Raw genomic sequence first — 19,506 nt, 5'->3', positions numbered from 1 at the left:
CTAAATCCAATTCATATTGATTCCAACCCTTGTAACTCATGCCTTTATAAGGTCTGTGTTTATGCAGTTAAAATGGCATATCCTGCCATACTTTTTCTAAGATGACAGTGAAGCATATATTAATGAAATACTATCCAGAGCATGCCTTAAATAGTACTTTATGTGCCAAACTTGTGTTCTTTAATTTTCTGTTACTTTATTCTGACTTCTCGTCAGGATGCTTGCCAAACCCTTATGAAACGCTTGCAGCCTATTATCAACAAGAACCCAAAAGGAAACTGGAATGATTGGGTGAGAGACATGAATCCTACTAAATGTGTTTTTGTGCTTGCAGAAACTATGACATATGGATTGTTGTCCACTGGTCTTCTCAGCCTGATAATCTTAAAGATAAAAGCTGCATAAATAGGTTGATTCACAGAGTATTTGGGATGTAGGTAGTTTGTTTAGATATCTCCAGATCATACCTAGTTTGTTTAATAATCCCCAGATCATATCTAGTTGGAAAGGAGGGGAAGCTATCTGTGAAGTCACATTTGGAGGTACTGAAGTTTTTAAGATACAAAAAATACCAGCTTGTGTAGTAATGTGGCCAACCCCAGTTTGCGCTCAGAGAAACTATTGCAAAAAGATTGTCAGGTGTACAGTGTTGGTTTTCCTTCATGGTTTTTCTTTATTTTTACCAAATCACTAAACAGAAGCATTCTCAACCTCATCCTTCCATTTGCCTGCTACGCACAGTGTATTATAGAACCGGGAAAAAAAAAAGTATCAGGAATGCTTGTTCCCATTGCTACAATATGTAATTCGTTATACTATCAGTTACATTTGCAGTAAGGTAGTACAGAAGTAATGCTAAAGCACTACTAAAGCTAAATTTATATTAATAGCTTCTGTCTGGTGCCCTCTTGAAATGGGAATAGAATTTTAAGACAAGACCTTTTCTTAACTAAAAGATGTCTGCTCTATCACCTATTTCTATAAAGATATGGCTGTGAATCTAGCTGCATTGGTATGTTAGAGGAAAGCCTGTTTACTTCTGCTTACTCAGTATTACTTGATATCACCAGCCTAATGAAAATGACAATCCCTACCTTGAGGCATTTACAGATCCAATGTGTTAGGGTGTTTCTGTTCAGGGGATTAAATACAGTAGCAACTGCAAAAAATGTAAATACTTTCTTGTCAGTATTAATTCCTAGCAGTAGCAATTAATGTTGGAATACATGTGGTAGCTTTGTAACTGACAGCTATGTATGTAAAATAAAAACCCATCACTTCTCTAATAGGTGCCAAATCAGCTTGGATAATTGAGACATACTCAAAATATTAGAAGAAATAGCTGACGTAAGAAATAATGTTAATCTATGTAGAGAAATAATTTTATGTCTTGCAAAGTCAGTAAATTGTAATTAATATATTAAAGAACTTCTTGACTTGTAAACTACATAAATCTGACAGGAGAGTCACTGAAAGGAAGTAGATTTAGGACTTCATATTTCATTTTTAAGCCACTGGCAGAAGAACACTGTAAAGAGCATTTCTCTTGTCAGCTGTCATTTTTGTGCAGATAGGTCATGCAGAACTTTTGTCTCTGTGACATATCACCCAGATCTGTTCAATTGACAAAGACGAACCCATTTTATTCAACCTGAGCAGGAAAATCAAGCAGGACCCTTTCTGACTCTAGTGTTACCATTCAGTAAGAATTACCCCTGTTGACAGGTCTATTCCTGAAATAATTACCAAAAGAATTGAGGTTGCTCTTCCAAAGGCAGTTTAGTTCTACAGTCTTAAGGGATCATGTGCAACTAAATGTCTGTTTCCTTGGCTTACCACAAAACATGCTATATTTTACAGATCAAAGAAGCTTTTGAACAGAGTGTGAGTCTTTCAGCTACTGGTTACTTTAGGTAAAGTATTTTTGTTCTTTTAAAATGCACGGGTTATAAAAAATAAATACCAGGACTATTTCTGAAAATACCAATTCAGTAGATAAAACATCCTGCCCAATTGTTCTTCTTAATGGTTCAGCTTATATTTTATGTAAGTCCTGATTTGTGAAGGGGTTGGGATATAAAGTTCAAGTGATAATTTATGTCTGGCCCTTTGTGGACTTTCTAGAAAGCATCAAGAGAATATTTCATCCCATATTTGGTCCATGATTCTTCCATTACAAAACCAGGAAGCATTGAGGAAGTGACTGCTGCACATAACAGCAAGTGTGCAAATTGGGATAGTTTGTTTACTGAAGCTATTTTGCTATAAACTATAAATTTTGTTGTACTACACCTTATTTACATTTTTCTCCCTAAAACATGATCACACTGAGTTGCACAACGGGGGAGGAAAAAAAAGTGATAGCACCAGAACATGCATTTGGAATTGGCAACCGGATGCACCTGTTATTTTAGATTTCACTTGAAATAGGTTAAGACTTTCACGTGCTCTTCTGCTTTGTCGTGATACAAACATTCATTAGTCATTGTGGACTTACTCTTCCATCAGAGGTTACAATGAAAACATGGATTGGGAGAAAGGGGAAGGACAGCCATTCACATACTTTCTTTATGGAGCTGCTTGTTCAGAGGTTGAAATTAACTGTTTAACAGGAGATCACAAGGTAATAACTGAGTATTATTTAAGTTTGGAAATAATGTGAATGATGTTCCTCTAAACTTGTTTGCGTCACTGGATGCTCCAACAACCATTCAGGTTTTGCATGAATAAGTCACCTGTTTTCATATGTTAATATATATATCAATAATGCAAATGAGAAGTGGAGCAGAATGACAGCTATGCAACGTCAGCTGGTTTCTGGCACATCTGTATTAATTTTATACAGGTTCACCTTTTGGGTTGCAGCAGACACCTGATGTTCTCTGTCTGTTCTCTCCTTGTTAGTAAGCAAACAAATTACAGCAGAATGAAATACTCTATTTCTAGGCTCTTTACCATCTAGACAGGTAGATGTCATAGCGTGCTGATCATATACCCACTGTGTACTTATTTCCTTGTGAAACGTGAAAAATCTGAAAAGGCTAGCTGAGACTAAAATTCCATTAAAACTGTGACAATCCCATTTTGCTTGTAATGGGATATTGGAAATTACTCTGAAATTGTGTGTGTGGAGGGGCATATGTTTAAGTCCATATTATTCCACTGAGTAGTAACTGTAACCCGTATTGTGTTCTAATGCCTCTACACTGTCCATCTCTCTCAGTAATATGACATTGAATTTTATTGACAGAACCTCCGAACAGACATTGTTATGGACATCGGGTGCAGCATAAATCCAGCTGTGGATATAGGACAGGTATGTGCCAAGAATTTCTTGCTGTCTTATTTCTATTTAACTGATAGTCTTATCTGAAGTGAATATTACCTCATTAATCATAGATGATGCTACAAGATCCTTTAGTTGTAGTTTGTCCTCATTTGAGTCAATGTCAGAGCCCTTGTAGATGTCAATACAGCCTGAGTTTCATCTATGATCTCCGATGTCAGCCTGTACTACTTCTTGTGTTCATATATGCCCACTATCTGCTGGACTTAAGTTCTGTTTGTTATCTGCAGTCTCCAAATTCTCATGTTGTTTGATCAGCCTTCCTACCTGATAGCAGGGAAACACCTTTTTTCATTGCAGGCTGGACCACAGACTTCATCAGTTCAACAAGCACTAGTCTGTCTGGTATGAAAAAGGCACGTGAAAGCTTTTCCCATCATGGTAGCCACAAAATGTTGAAGAATCCCCATAGGCAAGAAGGAAATAAATGTCTTCTAAGAGCTAGTGATACAAATCATTTCTTGGCAAAGTTTTATATATTTTTATCAAACACGAGTATGTAAATGCTGTGTCTTATTTAAAGATTGAAGGTGCCTTTGTTCAAGGAATTGGACTTTATACAATGGAAGAATTGAAGTACTCTCCAGAAGGAGTTCTCTATACTCGGGGTCCAGATCAGTATAAGATCCCTGCTGTTTGTGATATTCCAGAACAGTTTAGAGTTTCCCTGTTGTCATCTTCCCAAAATCCTTATGCCATCTATGCATCCAAGGTAAGCAAACCATCACAGTGCTTGATTCTTAGATCCCAGGACAATCAGAAAAATTACTCAGCTATAAAACATATATACACTTCCAGTTCTTCTTTAGCATTTCAAACAGATCTGCATGCAATTGTTTTATTTTTTGGCTTCAAGGAAGCTAGTGTGAAAAGACATAATGCTGGATATTGCTGCGTATCTTTTATGGCTTGCAAGTAGTAATTTTAGTATTTCATTAACAGGGCGTACACAGAAGCTGCAAGAATAATTTAAAACCATACTTTTAAAAATGTGGTGATAAACTGAAGGGATAATAGAATAGAATAAAAATGACTAAGGAGTTGATAGGGAAAACATGACAAAGAGACTGTGCATCTTACGTGTGGTAAGCAATAAGAAATAGTGTATATGCATTTATGTATGAGACTGGCTCAGGCATTCAGCTGGTATAATCATTGCTTCAATTTACAGCAGCAAATCTTCTGGTGAGTTGCATGTAAGTAGTAATGATAAATCAAGATGAAGCTAATTCTGCAAAAATTCAGATGTTTTAGGTATTAGGTATACTTTTAGTATTCATTAAAATAAAACAGCATGACATGAAGGAAAAGCATATTTTAAGGTGAAAGTTAAAGAACAAATAGGTTCTTTCGAAGACAGCTTTAAATAATTTGATACATAATCAGATTTTTTTAAAACTTGTCTAGGTTGATTAGTTACATGTTTGATTCTAGAGAGCTGATACTAATATCCATCTTCAAACAGCTTTTATCCTTTTCTGTGAACATATCTCCTATAATTATCTGTAGAATTCACTGTAAGAAAGTGTGATTCTGTCTTCATGCATGCAGCATGTTTGGGGAAGACATTTGGTTCTCAGATTTTAGCAAGGAGATAGATTCCATTGTAATATTCCAATCTAATTCAGATTAAAATATTCAATACCTTAGCACAGAGAGGACTCTGAAAGGGTGGATTTGACCTACTTTTGAGATAAGGTACAAATGCAAATCTCATGTCTGTAACAATGAGAGGATATCAAGCCCACTGAGGTCAGTGTTGTTTCTCTGCAGGGAATTAGCATGAGTTCACAATGTTTTTTAGTTGTACCTGTACTTGGGTTCAGATTGTTTTAATTTTATCTGTCAGTTATCCTAAATTTCAGCATATCAAGGAGCCAAAAAGATTCTGAAATCAATAGCCAGTATTTGAAAGCAACTTCTTTAGACCCCTGGAAGCACCTAGCAACAGCAGACTTGGTGTGATCGAAGCCTGTTTCCGCTAAATCTAAGAAAAACTAAAGAACGAAACAGTTTTTGAGTCACTGACTTCTAAGCTTTTTAGCTGATATTAATATGCCGTGTATTCCTCTCATTTGCTCTTTTTTTTTTCAGGGGGTAGGCGAGGCAGGACTTTTCTTGGGATGCTCTGTGTTCTTTGCTTTGAGGGATGCAGTAACTAGTGTGAGGAATGAAAGAGGACTGAAAAAGACCTTCACACTGAACAGCCCTCTGACTGCTGAACAAATACGAGCTGCCTGCGAAGACGACTTTACTAAGATGGTAATAGGAAGGTGGGGGCATCTGTTTAAGTATCTCTGGGTAAAAGGACATATTGCTTTTGGCACCCCTGAATGGTGAAGTGCTTAATGATGTCTCCAACTGGTTGTGCTTTGTATACAGCAGCATCATACTTCTCCTTCCTTTGAAGGCTCTTTGAAATTGAAATATCTGGTAACAGGTCTCACTCACACAAGCTATCCAGTGAATGCCTTTCAAGCACTGTACTGGAATTTCCCTGATTTTGTATGATCTTCCCCCCCCCCCCTTAAAACTTAATAATTTTACAGCCCCTTCTCTCCCTGAAGCCTCCTCCTTTCTTCCATATGGTGAATCCCATAGAGGTTTAAATAACTCCTAATATCAACATGCAATGAATGCTAGATCAGTCTCCAAGCAGCTTCAGTCTTCTTCAAGGTGTTTTCCCCAACTGCCTTGCACTCTGGCACTGTTACCTCATTCTAGTACTCCTTGCTATGTCCAGTACTCTTTGCGAGTAAAAATAATTACTTCAGAACTAACAAAAGAATACAGAAGAAAAACAAATGAGGTGATATACTTTTTATATAATGTTGATACTTCAGATTCCATGTTTTCTGCAACTGTTCACTGTAGTCATATTCCCACTGCTATTGCTATTCTTTTTCTGTGTATGTTTAGATTTAGTATATAAAATTTGTGAAGCAAGGTCCTTGCCAGAGTATACATCCATACTGTGCCCTGAACCTCTGCGGCTCTGGCAAGGAAATTTCTGAGCTCTCACATACGGATTACTCCCATAGTATTCCATAGTATTTCCATGGTTGTGGTGGGTGTCATTGACACCAAATCAGTAGGTCCGTGGACTTGCTCTCATCACAAGAGCTTGCAGGAGGTGAGGCCCACCAATGAAGAAGCCAAGCTTCTCCATCCATGTTTTACCCTGTATCATTTACATTTCTCCCAGATGTCTTTTGCAGAATACCTTTCTGGGCAATTTAAAGATACCTGATAAGGATGATATTGGGAGCTTTGCAGTCAAATAATATTAACACATAATTATTTTTCTTGTTTATTCTCATAGATGACAAACGATGAATCTGCTTCTTCCATATCTGTGTGAATGACAAACCAGAGAGTGCACAAGAACTGAATGGAATGTGAAGTACTGATTTACTGCCCCAATTGCATGCTAATCAACACACAGATAAATAGATTTTTTCATCTTCAGAATAGAAACAGATGCAAAAAAAATGCACATTATATCTTCTATCCTTATCATCATTCTCCATTCAGTATATTCATTACACTACTTCACTTCAGTTACAGTATATCATTATTAGAAATATATTTTCTGCATTTGAAGCATATGTATTCCACAAGAAGGATCTGCTCAATGGCTCTGTTGCACAGCAGCCCCAGGAAGATCAGCTGACTTGCTGCAAGGGAAGAAAGTTAGGATGAACTATAAAAGGTATGTTAGAAACCTTGCTACCACTTACTACATTTAACTACTTTCATATGATAAGTGACTTTTGAGAAGCTTCAGCTGATTTTTTGATTGGGATTTAAGTCGATCCCTTTTTGATAATAAGTGATGATCTGATCTGTAGTAAAGTCACTTTAGATTATTTTGGTACAGACATCTTTGTGTTAAAAACACACAGGAAACGAGTTACGATTTTCTTTTGCTATGCCCAGCAAATTGCTGTGGCTGACCTACGTATGTAGGAGATTAATTTTATCCCCAAAGTTGGAAGAGTTGCTTAGATATACTGTCCAATGGAAGCTTTCTTTTTCTCATGGAGCAAGCCAAAAGCCTCTGAACTTCACGCGAAAACTCACAAGGAGTTCAGTGTGCTTTGAATAGGAGCCTTGATGAACTTGTCTCTGAAAAGGATTCTTAAACAGTGCTCAGGACTATATTGAGCAATGAGAGTTCAGTTAGCTTTTCTCCCACTCTTGAGCACTCCTGTGATAAAGACAAAAAAAATATATATTAATGATGAAAAGCTGATCCACAAATATTAGTCATCTGATGCTGCATAAGGTGCAGTGAGATTAGACTGCACCCAAGTAGTAGTAGTAGCTGGTGACAGAAAAATATAAAGCAGCACTGTTTAAAATGATAACAGAAAACCTGGTGTTAATAAATTTGATTTATGTATTTATTTGTAATTTGAGATCAAGAAATTACACAGAATATATCAAAGTTAATATACCATGAAATCTCCAGCCACAGTATTCAGATTTCAGCATCAGAATCCACAAAATTGAACTCAGTGAGAACTTCAGCCTTTCTTCTTCTCAAAGGACAAAGCTGTAATTTGAATTCTGAATCCATACAAATACACAAAGGTCTGTGGTATTTGGATTTGGAACTTTGATCTAGGATCCATACTTGCACAGAGAAAAATCTTAACTTCTTAAGTCAATGTACAGAAATTACACGAAGTAGTACCTGAAAAATCGTAGTAAGTTCTTTGACAGAAGTAGAACAGGGAAGATAGTTTGTCCAACATATGATTTCAGTGAACCTCTGCAGCAGCTCTTCCTTACTGAGTGTGGCGATTGCTCTTCTAGTTTACTCATAAGTCAGATTGCTCTAGAGCCATGAAGACTGCCATTTGGAATGAAAATAAATGGCTGTAATTGATTTGACACGTCAGCCTGCAGTCTCCTGTTTCACTGCTCCTCAGTTTACTGCAGACTATTTTCTCTTTGTACCTTCTGTGCCTTCTATGAGTTGATACTGTATCTGTGAAAGAAACTGTGTTAGTAGGGCAAACTTGTTTTGTGTTAGCTATTAAGGTATGAAATCTTTATTGTTATAATTTGTTTGTGTCTCTGTAACCTCTGGGTGAAATTCAGCTGACTAAACTAAAGTGTCTAGTACAGCAGAGACATGGGAGAGCACACCACTAGAATATAGCAACTGAAAGCCAAGCAGGTTATGGCAGGTCATCTGAAATGGCACTAGACGTGCAGTTCAGGCAGCTGAAGCCCCATAGGTTTTTACTTCTTTTTCTTCACTTTCTTTGTATTGCTTTGGCTTTGATATGTTGTAAGAAAGTCAATAAAATTAAATCTGAATGCTGCTGCCATAATTAGTCTTTTTTATTTGAAAGCTCTTGTTGCATGGACTTGTAAATGTGACAGTTCACAACCCTATATGTCAATAAGCCTCAAACTATGGGTAAATCCTGGGATATGCTGAAGCAGGGAGCATATGTATTTATTGAACTTGGGAAAGTGCATTGTCTATGGCTCTCCTATGTACCTCTATACCTCAGTATAAGGTATTGGTAAGTTTCAGGCAGGTCAAATATTGTTCAAACTGTGGCCCAACCCTTACAGGCAATGATGTCTCCACAGCTGCTGTGCTGAGCTGTTTGCATTCCTGGGATTCATCATGTTCTGGATGTGCACTTCGCTTTCTGTAGTACAGATCATATGTCTGCTTGTCAGCATTCCTCCCTGTCTCTTTACAAGTGACACTGATGTCTGGTTGACTCAAACAAGACGAGTTAACCAGTGGAAGATATCCATGTACCAAACATGTTTTGTTTGCTTTGAAATTGAAAGATATTAAACTGTCTCATGGCTTTTAGATGTTTGAAAAACTGCATGGAAGCAAGAAATATCAACAATTAAGCATCCTGGTAGATGGCACTATGGTTATGTGGGATATTATGCAAGAAATCTTGGAATATACAAGTGTTAAGGAGTTGTGGTTTGGTTGTTTGTTGTTGTTGTTGTATTTTTAGTACTGTTGAAAATCTAAAGGTCTAAATCTTTGGGTAGATCTGTGCGGTGCCAGGAGTTGGACTTGATGATCCTTATGGGTCCCTTCCAACTCGGGATATTCTATGATTCTCTGAAAATGTGCAGACTCAAGGAGCTATATAATCAGAAGGGTTAGGTCTTCAAGGGTACTGGTACATTGGATGGCTATTGACTCATTAATGTACACTGTACAGAAACAGTGAATCTGGAAATTGTGTGGAGGAACCCTTTCTTGTTTTCTTGGTGGGGAAAAAAAAGTATTTCTATAAATTCCCATTTGCAGCATTTCCTGTGTCTGGAGAAGCTTAAACACCTAATGTAAATACTAAGTTCTGTTTTGGAGGTCTGGTGCTCTGAAAATTATATATTGGACTGCTGAAGTCCAATATTGGGTCTGGTTCTCTCTCTTCATAGGCCTTTAAACCTGCGTATTGTACCTACAACACATGCAAAATACTACAGCAGCGCTGCAGTTGGCAAAACTCATGGTTTTTGCCTGCAAGACCTAATGACTGATTTTGCTTCAGTGTTTGCATTGTCGTAAGTCTCAAACACACTTCAGAGGCTAAAACAGAAGCAGCATAGCTCTGCTGAGATTAATTTTATTTTCTTCTAATGGGAAATGGTAAAAGATGGGGAACTGACTACTTTGTCTTGCAAGTCTAAACTGTTTCTATATGAAAGAGACACATTTGCTGTAAAATACAAAAATGGTAAATGAAGTAAGTGATATACATTAAAAGAAAAAAAAAGACTTGAGTCATGCACGTAAATCCTTAAAAAAAAATAAAGGCCAGCTGTAATAAAGCATTTTGATATTAATGACCTTGTTTAATAGCCGTGAATCCAGAGTAATGGATAAGATTTTAGAATCTTGGGAGTTCTCTAAAAACAGCACATATAGGGTATGTTCATCTCATAACGGCAATTGGAGCAGTCAGGCTGTTGAACCTGGGATGGCATTGAGAGGACCAGTAGGAAATTTTAAATGTGTGTATAATGGTAATCTTGAGTCTGTTTAAAACCTGGTTACTCTGCAGGAAAAAATACTAACTATGGTTCAGGTCCATGACAGGATAAAGTGAGAAGCATGGCTCCACAGCTTAGCGTTTGACACACCACAGAAGTGGTAATGTTGCATGTCCTGGGTTCTAGCTTCAGGCATTCCTACACTTTCTACATTCATCAATTACTGGATAATATTAAAAGATGCCTAGTAGTTGTAGTTCAAATGCAGAAGACCCCCCTCACGAGTAAGTACTTTATCATGTAGGTTGCAGAGTTAGAATTAGGGGGGCTCATATTCTTTCCAAATTATTTCAGCTCACAAAGAGGAGTTGATGTGGGGAATAGAAGTAGAAACTTTGGTGCATTAGCATCTTAAAATTCATTCATTGCTGAGAAACTGCATACCTTACACTGGCTCCTCCCCATCTACGTAATTTGATGCACAGTCTGAAAATAAATTCTGTGGGAGACAAAGCAAGCAAACTTAGTTGACCCAAGTCAGTCATGTGACCTAAGTTAGGTCATTAGCATTTGATTAATTTCTCACGTTGTGTAAAACTTTATTTTTCAGACTTTAATGCAACAGCATGGCTTGTCCTGGACAGCAATCACATGAGCTTGTCTTTTTTGTGAATGGCAAGGTACGTTTTTTAATGCTTTCTGGATCATCATTTCTTTAATGTGTACTCTTTATATTCAGTACTAGAAAGTTGTTATTCTGGAGCAACAGTTCATTCATAGGTAAACGTTTTGTGTCTTTTGTCTTCCTTATAGCATCCTACCTTCTGCCAAAAGAACTTGTGGGCTATTCCTAAGTTTACTCTATCTTTACTGTGAATTGGGATATTGGATTGTTTTATGGTTTCAATTCAAGACTAAGAGTTTTAAAATTGCCATTAAGCATTAAGTTATCTGAGAGAAATTTCAAAATCTTAACTCAACTCTTAACATCAGGCGGCTGGTTTTTATGCTCCTAGGCTAATACATATTCATTACTACTTCTAGAAAAGGCAGGGTTATTATAATTGGTTTCCAGAATCCGAACCCTCCCAAGGGCACCTGCGTATCAGTCTCCGGTGGTACCTTGGGGGTCGCTCATGCTGAAGGCTCATAGTCTTCCTCCCAGGCTTTGTCCTTCAGTCGTCCTTCAGCTTCCCCTTTCTCCTTATTTGGTAGTCTCTGGGCTGGATGTCAGAGACTTGCGCAACATCCCATGCAATAGTCAGCACTTTTCTTTTTTTTGAAAACCCCTTTGTTCTCTTATCCCCTAGACCCGGGCCTCAATGTTAACCCTTCAAATCCTCTATTGACACGAATTGCTGGACTATTCCTTACAATCCCTCGTCTTCTTTTTAGTATTATCAATTCGTGTCTCTTCTTCAACCTTTACTAGTAACAACTGGATTTCATCAGTCGGTTCTCGGGGGGTCCATTTCTTAAGCATCGTTATTGACACATCACCTTTCTTCTCTACCGAAGTCATCACAAATTGGGTACTATTTATTATTCGGCGTATCAACAACGTAAAGCAAGGTATTATACAAGGTATAAACAATAACGTCATTACACCACATAAAAATAAAAATAACATCCTTTTAACCCATGGTCCACCGGGCAGCCATGAAAACAAATCTCAATCCATACCCTTCCAAGTTTGTACTGGGACGTGGGCTAACTTCCTAATTTCCTTTGTTATCTGTTTAACCACTTTTCCATTATCATCAATTTGTAAACAACAATTAGAATTGTTTTCCACACACTCCCCCTTCTTCTGCTAGTAAATAGTCTAAGACCATTCTATGTTGAAAGATAGCATTTCTCATCTGAGTGGATTGATCAGCCGAAAGATCCAAGGCCATCGCTGTTTGATTGGTTACAATTTCGAGGACAGCTTGCAACCTAATTATTCGGTTTAAATTATAAATAGGTTCTCAGTCTCCCGACACTACCTCATTCGGGTTCCAGGTAGCTGGTCCATAATGCTGTATGATTCTTTCAGGAGGCCATTCATTCTCTCCCCATTTTTGGGCACTACCCCCAGCTAAGAAAGCATCAATAGATTGTTTCATTCTGTTCAGGTCATCATATAATCTTATTCCTAAATGGTTTCCTTCTGTTTGTGACAATAAAAAAACAAGGGTCTTATGTATCCCACATAGCATATTCCCGACCAGTTTCTGGGTAGCCTCTTGTAAGCATGTTTGCCACACACCCAATAATGTCCCTTTAGGGCCCACATCCCGTTTGGAAAAGGACCATCCCATCCCTCTTTACCCCTTGGAGCGTGAAAATACAGTGTGTCCTTGTTACCGAGTGGTCCTGTTACAATGTCTGCCCCATTTGTACTCGTATATGTGCACTTCCAAGCTCCCGCATTGGGTTTCCACTTACAGTTACAATTCAGTTCTCTTTGGCGGCCTGTCATATGAGCTGACCAGAAATGTTTAAAGAACACTCACCTCCCATTCTCATCCTGCCATCTCCAGCGATAGACCCGTACCACATGCTGTTCCTTAGTGGTGTTACCACGCTGACAGCTCAAGATCTGGCCGTCAAATTGTCCCCCCCACTTGTGCTCTTGCCACGGTTTCACATCCGGATCCAAAAAATTCCCTATATGAGCATTTCAGCCAAGTCCCGTTTCTCAGCTGGACGTGTGTGGTGTTCCATCTCCTACTACGTGCTGTACAGTTTATAGGTCTACATCCAGGATCGGTACAATCATATCCAGGAGACAGAGTCCAATTGCAAATGCTTTTTCCTACCGCTACCATTCCTGTTCTGTTCAAGCAATATATACCCCAAGCTGACAAGTGCAATTGCCACGGGCCTCCTTCCTCTTTCCAAAATTGTGTTCCATTATGAACTTCACTCGAATTACTGACCCACCACTTGGGTTCGACCGGGCCAGCTACCCAGGGCCAACTTTCAGTTCCCCCCGGTCCTCCACAAATCCAGCAGTTACTAAGGTTAAAGGCCTTGGCCACTTCCGTCCCCAAAGTGAAAAAGTTATTCCTCCATTCTTGCCCATGGCTCAATTGCCCCTGTAAAAACAATACCAGGAAGTATAGCATTTCTTATCATTTTGCGCCATCCAATCTTGAGGGTGTGGGAAACGCCTTCAGTCAAGGGGTTGGGCCCGCTTTCAGGGTCGATTTGAGCTTGTGTTACCGTTCAGCATTTCGGGGTGATCCAGCTCCTGGAAAACTAATCACAATTATGTTTTTTTTTAAAAAAAGGTTCTTCTGTTACCTTTCTTGGGACAACCTGACCTTAGTGCGGGAGAAGTCCAGTCGAGGCCCTCTCACTTGGCGGTCAATACCCATAGGGGTTGCCTCCCTCAGTAGACCATACACACCGCAGTGGAGGGTCCTGCCCCGGTCTTGCCTTCTCCCTTTCCTCCCTTCAGACTTGTCCTCTTTATCCGGTGCCCTTAATTCGTGCAAAGCCTCATTGCCAGAATATTAGTTCCTCTTTAGTCTCAGTTTCAGTTCCCCAGGAGTGGACCTCCAAGCTTCTGTAGTTATTGGTCCTTTTATTCTGGATGCGTGGGTCCAACCCCTTTCTGCTGTTCTCACAGCTGTTTCAGTAGTAAGTAAAACAAGGTACGGTCCCTCCCATCGGGGGTTCAATGATTCTTCTCTCCAGGTTTTTATTAAGACCTTGTCTCCTGGTTGTATCTTATGAATAGCAAATCCTAAAGGTGGTGTTTGAGCCATCATCCCAATTTCTCTTAGCTCTTGTAATCTCCTTCCAATGGTAATTATATATTTCTGTATACTACGATCCTCAACTACATTGTTCCCTAGAGGCATCCCTTAAGAATAAGGCATACCATATAACATTTCATATGGTGATAATCCAGTCTCACTGTGTGGTTTAGTTCTTATGTTTAAAAGTACCAACGGTAAGCATTTCGTCCAGGGCATTTGTGTCTCGATCATTAACTTAGCCAATTGTTGTTTTATTGTTTGATTCATCCTTTCTACTTTCCCTGAGCTTTGTGGATGCCACGGAGTGTGGTATTCCCACTGAATACCTAATGATTGACATAATAATTTTATTATTTTAGAAGTAAAGTGTGTGCCCTGGTCAGAATCAATGTACTGGATTATCCCATATCTAGGTATTAAGTGTTCTAATAAAATTTTTACCACCATTTGTGCTGTAGCTCATGCTACGGGATAAGCTTCTACCCATTGTGTTAAATGATCTACTATTACCAATAGGTATTTTATCCTCCCTACCTTGGGCAATTCAGTGAAATCAACTTGTACTTTCTCGAAAGGTCTATAAGCTGTTTTTCTCCCTCCCGTGGCTGCTTGTCAAAACGCTTTCTTATTTATCTTCTGACAAGTTAAACAACCTTGTGTAATTTGCTTTGCTATTTCAAAAATCCCAATGCAATCAAATTGTTTAAGTAACTGATCACTTAACGCCTTTGTACCCCAATGTGTTTGTGCTTGCAAATGTTCCAATATTTGCCTCGCATAGGCTTTTGGCAATATCTCTCGCCCGTCGGGCAATGTCCATTCTCCTTGTTCTAATTTAGCCCCTATTTTCTCCAATTTTGTTTGTTCCTCGAGGGTAAACTTCTTTTCTCCTCCCTCTCGCCTTTCTTCCTCCTGTATTATATTAATTTTAGAGACCTGAGTCCTCAAGGCTGCTTCCTGGGCTTCTTTATCTGCTAGATTATTTCCTCTGGTTTGGTAATCTAATCCCTTTTGGTGTCCTTTCACATGTACCACTATCTCCTTTGGTTCTCTTAATGCCCTTAAAATTTTTATTATTAATTCTTGATGTATAAGATTCCTCCCTTGAGTATTAAACCTCTTTCTTCCCAAATTTTTCCAAAAGTGTGGACCACCCCATATGCATACTTAGAATCTGCATATATAGTCCCACTTTTCCCCTCTAATAGTTCCAGGGCCCTACATAGGGCATACAACTCGCAAGCCTGAGCTGACCATGATGGGCTCAAAGGTCCTGATTCCACATGTTCTAGGTCCTTATTAATTATTGCATATCCTGATTTTCTTTTTCCTTCCACTGCTCAGGAGGAGCCATCTACAAACAGTGCTTCTCCTTTCTCCAACTCAGTATCCCTTAAATCTGGCCTCACTTTAGTCTGGGTCTCAATTACCTCTAAACAGTTATGTTGTAATTTCTCCGATGGTTTTCTGAACAAAAATTGTGCTGGATTCTGAGCAGAGGTTACCCTCAGTTCTAAGTCAGGGGAGTCAATTAGTATTGCTTCATACTTTAGGATCTGGCTATCCGTTAACCATTTTTCCGCTTTCTGTTGTAAGACACTTCTGACATTGTGTGGAGTATATACCTTTAAAGGAGCACTAAAGGTAATCTTCCTAACTTCTTCTATTAATAATGCTGTAGCGACCAAAGCTTGGAGACAAGCAGGTCACCCTCTGCTTACTGGATCAAGTAACTTAGAGCAATACCCCACGGGTTTCTTAATCCCCGCCCAGTCTTGAGTAAGAACTCCATATGCTGTCTGGTTTGATGTGTTCACAAAGAGATAGAAAGGTTTTTCCAGATCTGGGAGGCTCAATACAGGTGCTTGTATTAATGCCCTTTTTATTTCCTCGAATTTCTGATCATCTTCTGTGAACCACTTAAGTTGGTTATTAGTTAATTTCTCATATAAGAATTTGACCTTTTCACTGTAGCTTTCAAGCCATGGTCTACAATATCCTAATAATCCCAATATTTGCCGAATTTCCTTTTTAGTTTGTGGGGGTCTTAAGGATAAGATCCCAGATACCCTGTCAGGATTTAACTTCTTTCTTCCCTCACTCAGCCAATGCCCTAAGTATTTTACTTCCTGTTCCACAAACTGTAACTTTGATCGAGACACTTTTAATCCCTTTTCTTCTAGAAAATTTAATAATTTAATCGTAGCTTCTCGGGTTCCCTCTTCAGTTTCTCCCGCTACTAATAGATCATCCACATATTGCAATAATTTTACCTCCCTGGGTAATGTGAAATCTTGTAAGACTTTCTCTAAAGTTTGTCCAAATAGATTTGGTCACTCTGTAAACCCCTGTGGTAGCACAGTCCGTCTTAATTGTTGTTTTCGTCCTGTTTCAGGGTCTTCCCACTCAAAGGCAAAATAATCTCTGGATCCCTCATCCAGAGGGCAGGCCCCAAAAGCATCTTTCAAATCTATTACACTATACCAAGTATGTCTGGGAGATATATGACTTAGTAAAGTATAAGGATTTGCCAGCACAGGGAATTTAGTGATTGTTCGCTGATTTACAGCTCTCAGGTCCTGTACCATCCTGTATGACCCATCCAATTTCTTTACGGGGAGGATGGGTGTATTATGAGGTGACATACATGGTTCTAGAGTTCCTTTTTCCAGAAGTCTGTCAACTACAGGTTTTAATGGTTTTCAACCCTCCATTGGTATAGGGTATTGTTTGATTCTAATTGGACGATGTGGATCCATTATTTGAACATTTATGGGGTCCATTTCTATCTTTCCAGTTTCCCCCTCCTTATACCACACTGAAGGGTTAATGACTTCTTCATCTTTTTGTGTTAAAGTGTATAATTTAATCTGCAATTTGTCCCCTTGGCTTTGAATGCTCAAGTTTAATCTCAAAATCAAATCCCTCCCTAATAAATTGTATTCCGCTTCAGGGAGCAAAAGTAAATCATTAAAACAAATTTTCTCCTCTGTTTCTACTTCTACATCTTTCAAGACAGGTACCTTAAAAGGCTCTCCTTTTGCCCCTGCTACTGACATATAACTCTTCCCTTCTATTCCTTTTGGAAGTTTTTGAATAGTGGATTTTTCAGCCCCTGTGTCCACTAAAAATAAAACTTCCTCTTTATGGGGACCAATTAATAGTTTTATCAAGGGCTCCGTTGATGTTGAAGTCCCCAGAAGATATAGCCCCTGACAACCCTATTCTTCTTTGAATATTTTCTCATCTTGTTCCCTTACAACAGTTCCTCTGAATATGTCCCTTCTTGTTGCAATAGTAACAGACGGGAATTGTGAATCTCTCTCGATAAGGCTGCCCCCTAGGTGTTTTCTCTGTTCCTTTTTCCCTCCTCTCTCCAGACAGGGTCTTTTTCTGACTTTCTCTTACTGCTGCTACAAAGATTTTGGCTTCTGCTTTTTGTTTTTCCTCATCTCTCCTAACATATGCTTTCTGTGCTTCCCTAAGTAATTCTTCTAATCCTCTCTCTTGCCAGTCTTCCAGCTTTTCTAATTTCCTTCTTATGTCCCCCCAGGATTTAGCTACAAATTGTGTTCAAAGGAGTGTGGTTCCGGCCACTGTATTTGGGTCAATTCCAGAATACATTTGTAGGCTTTTCCTTAATCTCTCCAACCATTCTGTTGGAGATTCATCTTTCCCTTGTTGTTCATGAAATGCTTTATTAATGTTTTGCCCTAGGGGAACCACTTCCCTTATTCCCTGTATGATTAATGTTCTCAAATCCCTCATATTCTGTCTTCCTTGGGGTTGTTGATGATCCCAGTGGGGATCCACATTTGGCCATTTTCGGTCTCCCGGGGGTCCTGCTTGATTCTGTCTTTCCCAAATTCTCATTCCAGCTTGCCTAGTCATTCCCCTTTCCTCAGCAGTAAATAAGATCCCTAAAATGGACTGTATTTCTTCCCAGGTATAAGTATTGGGGCCTAGGAATTGATCCAATTTTTCAGCTACTCCAAGGGGGTCATCTAATAGGGTCCCCATTTCTTTCTTGAAATTCCTTACATCTGTGGTATTTAATGGGACTGCCACAAACACGATGCCTCCCTGATTGCCTCCGAGGGGTACCTCTCTTAAGGGATATAGAGACGCTCCCTCAGATACGGCAGTCCTACTTCTCGTACATGCAGCTGGAGGTCAGTCTAATTCCGGTGCTGTTGGTGGTAGAGGCAGGGGCAACAGTGGTACTGGTAGAGATACCACAGCCACCAGAGGGGGAGCCGCTGCCAGGGGTGGATTGTTAGGATATAGAGGTGGCAGGTTATCCAGTGGCTCCCATTCATCATCTTTTTCTTTTTCCGGTTTTTCTTCTTCTTCTTCAAACTTCTCATCTGCTTTTAGTGTAAATACTGAGGCTGGGAAAGGACGTGAAGTCCTGATCCATAATCCTGCATAATCACTTTCCTCCTGGCTAAAAAGTTCCTTTGAATTAACATGTATATTTAAGGCCTGGCAAATCCAGTCTTCAAAGGATCCAAAAACAGGCCAAAAGACATGTGGTCTTAAAGGCTCCTTTGGCCATTCTATTATACAATACAGGACCATTTTTAATTAACTTTTTCCTTTTCTGGGGCCCCTATCGTTCCACTTTCTAATCATTATTCCTAATGGACTTTCTGGTGGTATGTCTGGTTATTTGCTCCCTTTCTTCTGGTCCCTGGTCTTCGATTTTGTCTGACCCATCTAGGAATTTTACTATGGCAATTCCCACAGCCCTTGGTTACCTTAATAAGAGTGTCTTGCAGGGGGTTTAGGACCTAACACCCACCCACGAATCCTATAGGAATCGCTTCGGTCCTTCACCGGCCAAGTCCCTTACGGGAGATTGGAACTGCGGTTAGAAGACCTCCACAATTGCTTCGGAGCTAAGTTCCGTCTCAGTCACACTCTTACACACACAGGCAACTGAATCCCACCCAACCGAACGGTATACGCCTTAAATACTTACGACTCCATCGTCTTCATTCAGATCTTCGCGTGCAGAATTACGGGCAAAATATAGTGCTGCAGCCAGCAAGGGAGCTCGTAAAAAATCAAAATCTTTGCTTGCCTTTATTCAGGTTCAAGATGGCGTTAGTCCCGATCCGACTCGAACAGGAGCCACCAAATGGTGGGGCGCCTCTCCTGGATCAAATGAGAATTCAGGAACCAAAGCTCTCCCAGACGAGCCCCCAAGGGTGCCTGCATATCAGTCTCCGGTGGTCCCTCAGGGGTCGCTCGTGCTGAAGGCTCATAGTCTTCCTCCCAGGCTTTGTCCTTCAGTCGTCCTTCAGCTTCCCCCTTCTCCTTATGTGGTAGTCTCTGAGCTGGATGTCAGAGACTTGCGCAACATCCTGTGCAATAGTCAGCAGTTTTCTTTTTTTTTTTTTTTTTTTTGAA

The 19,506-nt window shown here is 39.5% G+C and overlaps 1 protein-coding gene and 1 long non-coding RNA gene across 4 annotated transcripts in view; one reads left to right on the top strand and one right to left on the bottom strand.

Annotated features, from left to right (window-relative positions):
• Positions 1-8,678, top strand: part of AOX1 (aldehyde oxidase 1) — a 42,679-nt gene extending 34,001 nt beyond the window's left edge. For 2 of the 3 annotated variants that reach the window (XM_035571560.1, XM_035571579.2), the window contains 7 exons: positions 217-291; positions 1,861-1,913; positions 2,509-2,623; positions 3,251-3,316; positions 3,870-4,058; positions 5,441-5,608; positions 6,669-8,678. In XM_035571560.1, coding sequence (XP_035427453.1) covers positions 217-291; positions 1,861-1,913; positions 2,509-2,623; positions 3,251-3,316; positions 3,870-4,058; positions 5,441-5,608; positions 6,669-6,707 — 705 coding nt within the window. In that variant the 3' untranslated portion in view covers positions 6,708-8,678. Of the gene's footprint in view, positions 1-216; positions 292-1,860; positions 1,914-2,508; positions 2,624-3,250; positions 3,317-3,869; positions 4,059-5,440; positions 5,620-6,668 lie in introns of all 3 variants that reach the window. The other variant, XM_035571570.1, reaches the window with a different exon arrangement.
• Positions 6,662-19,425, bottom strand: LOC118260974 (uncharacterized). The gene is made up of 3 exons (XR_004782343.2): positions 19,076-19,425; positions 12,838-13,585; positions 6,662-8,342 (listed from the first exon to the last, which is right to left on the bottom strand). It is a non-coding gene; the product is annotated as an uncharacterized LOC118260974 (long non-coding RNA).
• Positions 19,426-19,506: the final 81 nt, after the last annotated feature.

This window comes from Cygnus atratus, chromosome 6 (assembly GCF_013377495.2).
Source record: "Cygnus atratus isolate AKBS03 ecotype Queensland, Australia chromosome 6, CAtr_DNAZoo_HiC_assembly, whole genome shotgun sequence".
In the NCBI taxonomy this organism is placed as follows: Eukaryota; Metazoa; Chordata; class Aves; order Anseriformes; family Anatidae; genus Cygnus; species Cygnus atratus.
The sequence above is the reverse complement of the archived record's forward strand: the minus strand, read 5'-3'. Positions and strand labels throughout refer to the sequence as shown.